Here is a 5850-nt window from a genome sequence, read left to right on the forward strand (position 1 = left end):
ATTTTTCCAGAAAAATAGTACTGTATGTATGTATGTATGTATGTGTTCGCATGGGAACACCACTGATATTGTGAACGATATTGGCTGTGCAGCGCATCATATGGTATTTACCCACCTTAACTACTTTTTGTGGAAGGTGTTAAATTTGTGACATAAAAGGATGGAAAACTGTATACTGAATAACTAAAAATGACAAAAAAAAATGTCAGACTCAAAGCCGCATTACGTTGTTTTCCATAATGGAATCTCAGTGCCAGAAAGCACATCTGTGCTGCAGTAATAAGATGCTGATGCTTTTCTACAGCACTGTCTGTCTTTTTGTAAGCTGTAAATCTCCCTGTACATCCCCAGCATTATCTAAGAAACCCAACTATTTGCATCCCATTATTTATTGATCATGGATAAGTGGATTTGTTTATGGCTTGAATATAATGCGATGTTAAAAGCAGACTTCAATGCGCCCTCCAGTTGCCAAAAATAATGCAGAAATGACCGACGAGTGGCAGAACCTCATGCTCCTGAGTGGCAGAATATCATGCTCCTAATGTGGGGTACACACCAGGACGACCACCGTCGTTCACGACCGATAGACGACCATGGAACGATTTCCCTTGGACTTCCCGGGAGCTCCCAGGCAGTCCCCAGCAAACGATTAGCAAAAATTGTGTTTTTTTGCGGAACGATCTAGATCCGATCCCGATGCGCCCGCGATGGTCGTTAAGACGGTCGGATCGCTGGTTTTTGTTTTTTTTGCAAGAACACATGCGACCGTCGTCAGATGGGCCTTTGAAATTTGAATGAAGGGGCTGGACTAGCAGAGGGGGAGGACTAGCAGAGGGGGATAGGAATAGCAGCAGCCATTTTAAACCAGTGTATTTCTGCTTTGTTACTAGTGAGGCTTGGTTTATACCTGCTGAACGCTGGACATAGCTATTTACACATTACTTTGTTTTGCCTGCCATTACAAAGTGTCTTTTAACCCTGCACTATGGAGAATGCAGTGATGGGTAGTCACCAGCAACAGTACCTGCTCTATTATGCAGTTTTGAAGCTCAGGCGTCAGAGAGCCCAGCGCAGGAGAGAAAGATCATGCTGGACAAAGCAGTGGCTACTTCAGCGTCAGACTCGTTCGCACATGCCACTGCTCAGGGACATCAGGGAGAATAACCCAGACGATTTCCGTAACTTCTTGAGGATGGATGATGCCACATTCCAGGAATTGCTGCGTCTGGTGACTCCCCACATCGAGAAGCAGGATACCAAGTATCGCATGGCTATCCCTGCTGAGGAACGGCTGGTGGTCACCCTGAGGTTTCTGGCGACAGGACGGTCTCTTGCTGACCTAAAGTTTGGATCCCTCATCTCCCCGCAAGCTTTGGGCCTCATCATCCCGGAGACCTGCAAAGCCATTGTGAAGGTGCTGCAGTACCAGTATTGCAAGGTAAGGATGAAATATACACTGTACACTTTATTGTGCAAACAAAATATTTTTATTTATAATTTAGGCCTAGGACAGAAACAGGTTTTTTAGGCCTTTCATGGTTAAAACATGTAAAATAGTAAATAGATTGTGTCAACAAAAATATATTATAATACCATATATAAAAGATATTGTACAAAAACACACACTATATATAAAGATTTAAGTATGTATGACCCAGTTTAAACTTTCCCAATAAGTACGGGCTACTGTGTGGCAGAGGATGTCTGCCGCAGATAAGTAAAGGCTGCGGCCCACATGGCGCATGGCGCAGATGCAATGGTCCCGGCCACATTGATGTGCGCCATACGCCATGTGAGCAGTGGCCATCACATACCTGCAGCTGAGACCATGTCTGCCGCACAGTACCCCATACTATTGGTAAAGACAAAAGGGCAATAAATGGAGTTTGCTATCCAGATTGAGGAGAATCCTGTTCTCCCTCTGGTAATGCAGGTACAGGTAGCAGCATATAAAAAAACAAAAAACACACTCTGGTAACTTCTGGAACAGGCACTTACAACAGTAGGGATAAGGTACTGTGTGGCAGAGGATGTCTGCTGCAGATATGTAAAGGCTGCGGCCCACATGGCGCATGGCGCAGATGCAATGGCCCCCGCCCCATTGATGTGCGCCATACACCATGTGAGCAGTGGCCATCACATACCTGCAGCTGAGACCATGTCTTCGGCACAGTACCCCATACTATTGGCAAAGAAAAAAGGGCAATAAATGGAGTTTGCTATCCAGATTGAGGAGAATCCTGTTCTCCCTCTGGTAATGCAGGTACAGGTAGCAGCATATATGTAGAAAACCAAGACAAAAGACACTCTGGTAACTTCTGGAACATGCCCTTACAACAGTAGGGATAAGGTACTGTGCGGCAGAGGATGTCTGCTGCAGATATGTAAAGGCTGCGGCCCACATGGCGCATGGCGCAGATGCAATGGCCCCCGCCCCATTGATGTGCGCCATACGCCATGTGAGCAGTGGCCATCACATACCTGCAGCCGAGACCATGTCTGCCGCACAGTACCCCATACTATTGGTAAAGACAAAAGGGCAATAAATGGAGTTTGCTATCCAGATTGAGGAGAATCCTGTTCTCCCTCTGGTAATGCAGGTACAGGTAGCAGCATATAAATAAACAAAAATACACACTGTGGCCCTTGTGTGGCAGAGGATGTCTGCTGCAGATATGTAAAGGCTGCGGCCCACATGGCGCATGGCGCAGATGCAATGGTCCCGGCCCCATTGATGTGCGCCATACGCCATGTGAGCAGTGGCCATCACATACCTGCAGCCGAGACCATGTCTGCCGCACAGTACCCCATACTATTGGTAAAGACAAAAGGGCAATAAATGGAGTTTGCTATCCAGATTGAGGAGAATCCTGTTCTCCCTCTGGTAATGCAGGTACAGGTAGCAGCATATAAATAAACAAAAATACACACTGTGGCCCTTGTGTGGCAGAGGATGTCTGCTGCAGATATGTAAAGGCTGCGGCCCACATGGCGCATGGCGCAGATGCAATGGTCCCGGCCCCATTGATGTGCGCCATACGCCATGTGAGCAGTGGCCATCACATACCTGCAGCTGAGACCATGTCGATGGTAAATGATAAAGTAGCCTATTTTTTAAGACAGATCCTCAAAAACAGGACACTCTGGATCTTCTATCAGTAAAGAACTGTAGAATTGACGGTACTGGGGGGGTTGAGAAGGCTGTGTAGGTGTTGACTGGGTATGTGTTGGAATTGTGCTCGACTGGCCTGCTACGGTGGCAGGCGGAGTAGGCACTGGTGATTCTAATGACAGTGGTGTGTCTGGTGCACTACCAATGCCAACTATTTTAGTGCCACTGTTGAGATACCCTAAACTGCCATTATACACCAACTCCATGCATAACTTTTCAAAAGTAAGTTGCTGGTCAGGAGCCATGTTGCGAACACACTCTGCCACATAAGTGAAGTAGTTGTCATGTTTGTCCGGGTTTCTTTGCAGGACTTGATGTGCCCGCATCATAAATTCTTCATGTGCCGCTGCTTCTCCTTTTTTTCCTTTGCCACGCATTTTTTTGGCACGGGGGAGTGGTGGAGTGGGTTCCAGGGTGGGTGGCGGAGTGCGTGCCGGAGTAGGAACTTCGTTAGATGTGCATGCATTATCAGATAGGACAGATAGGTCTGGGGTTGCAGGTGGGTAGTCACCAAGCTGTAAAAAAATTGAACATGTTTACTAATCAATTCTATTTACTTCTAATTTCAGTTCCCTACCAGCGTGAATGAATGGAAAGTCATCGCAGAGGAGTTTGAACAGCGATGGAACTTCCCAAATTGCGGTGGAGCCATTGATGGCAAACATGTCCGCATAGCCCAGCCTATCAATAGTGGTTCCTACTATTTTAATTACAAGGGCTATTTTAGCATTGTACTAATGGCTGTGGTGAATGCCAACTATGAGTTTATCTTCCTGGATGTAGGAAGGAATGGCCGTGCATCGGATGGTGGCACTTTCAAGGACACAAAGTTCTACGAAAGGCTCATAGCGAACACCCTTCACTTGCCGTCTGTCCAGGAAACTAAACAGGGGCTTAACTTTGTTTTTGTGGCTGACGAGGCTTTTGGCCTGCACGAGCATGTCATGAAGCCATATGCGCAAAGGGGCCTGAACCATGACAAAAGGATCTTTAACTACAGGCTATCCAGGGCACGGCGTGTTGTGGAAAATGCTTTTGGCATCCTGGCAAGCCGGTTTCGCATTTTTCACACTGCCATTAACCTGAGGGTGGACAAAATTGACTGGGTTGTCACGGCGTGCTGTGTCCTGCACAATTTGCTCCGCAGAAAAGCCACACAGCAAAGGGCTACAGGCACAGCACTCCAAGAAGACCAAGAACTGCCAGAGGAGGTAGTGCAGATATCCTCCTTGCAAACCCCAACACAACGCTACACAGGGAGTGCACGAGCCAAACAGGTGAGGGAAGAGTACATGGCCTACTTTAATGGGGAGGGCGCTGTGGATTGGCAGGAGGAATCAATTAGATAGCCAAAAAAATAGACTCACCGATGCAGACTGCGAATTCTCCTCCTCCTCCTGCGCCGCGACTTCTTGGTTTTCCTGTTCGACCATAAGGACTACTCCTGTCCTCATCGACTCCTGGCTGAGGGTGAATGTCAACCGGTCATAGTACCAGAGCGATGTTTGATACATCTCGTCGACTCCAGCACCAGACTTCTTTGCAGCCTCCATCTTCTTGTGTTCCTTTAAGAACACCGTGCGCATATTCTGGATGCGTTTCCTCACCCATTCAACATTGGCCTCTGGGTGAAATGGAAGACTGTAGCGTGCCAACTCCTCCAAGGCTTGGTTTCTTTTCATTTTGTTTGAATACTCCTTGGATTTGGTTCTCCACAGGCATTCGTGTGTACGATATTTTTCAATAAACCCTTCCAAAAACTCTTGTTCCTTTGCGTTGGACATTGGGACTGTAAAAAGATAAAACCATTTTAGTTGTTATAGTTATACCCATGTTTTGTTTCATATTTAAATTTTTATAGTTATAGTTACCAGTTTACCTAGTTCTTATGTTTTAAGTATTTAAAATGTTAATAAACTTTTATGAAAACCACTATACATTTTATTGTGCAGATTGCTATTCACACACACAGGTGAATGGGGCCTAGCAGAGAGGAGTGCTTGGAATACTGCAATGGTGGACAATGGTTTATGTATATATATCTATATATACACAAACACACACACACAGGTGAATGGGGCCTAGCAGAGAGGAGTGCTTGGAATACTGCAATGGTGGACAATGGTTTATGTATATATATCTATATATACACAAACACACACACACAGGTGAATGGGGCCTAGCAGAGAGGAGTGCTTGGAATACTGCAATGGTGGACAATGGTTTATGTATATATATCTATATATACACAAACACACACACACAGGTGAATGGGGCCTAGCAGAGAGGAGTGCTTGGAATACTGCAATGGTGGACAATGGTTTATGTATATATATCTATATATACACAAACACACACACACAGGTGAATGGGGCCTAGCAGAGAGGAGTGCTTGGAATACTGCAATGGTGGACAATGGTTTATGTATATATATCTATATATACACAAACACACACACACAGGTGAATGGGGCCTAGCAGAGAGGAGTGCTTTGAATACTGCAATGGTGGACATTGGTTATATGTATACACACAGACATGGGGCCCACCCAAAAAAAACAGTGACATGGTCGGGTGCACGGTTGCCAAACCAGTGCTTTATACACACTATATACATTGGTGGCAACAGTGGGCATGCATAGAAGAGCATTGGGAGTGCAAACATACCAGGTTGTT

The 5850-nt window shown here is 45.8% G+C and overlaps 1 protein-coding gene across 1 annotated transcript; it reads right to left on the reverse strand.

Annotated features, from left to right (window-relative positions):
- Positions 1–3078: 3078 nt before the first annotated feature.
- On the reverse strand, positions 3079–4753 carry LOC146062673 (uncharacterized). The gene is made up of 2 exons (XM_083174739.1): positions 4543–4753; positions 3079–3690 (listed from the first exon to the last, which is right to left on the reverse strand). Exons 1-2 carry the CDS (start codon positions 4726–4728, stop codon positions 3118–3120), a joined length of 759 nt encoding a protein of 252 aa, XP_083030865.1. The 5' UTR covers positions 4729–4753; the 3' UTR covers positions 3079–3117.
- Positions 4754–5850: the final 1097 nt, after the last annotated feature.

Source organism: Crinia signifera, chromosome 3, assembly GCF_055691185.1.
Source record: "Crinia signifera chromosome 3, ASM5569118v1, whole genome shotgun sequence".
In the NCBI taxonomy this organism is placed as follows: Eukaryota; Metazoa; Chordata; class Amphibia; order Anura; family Myobatrachidae; genus Crinia; species Crinia signifera.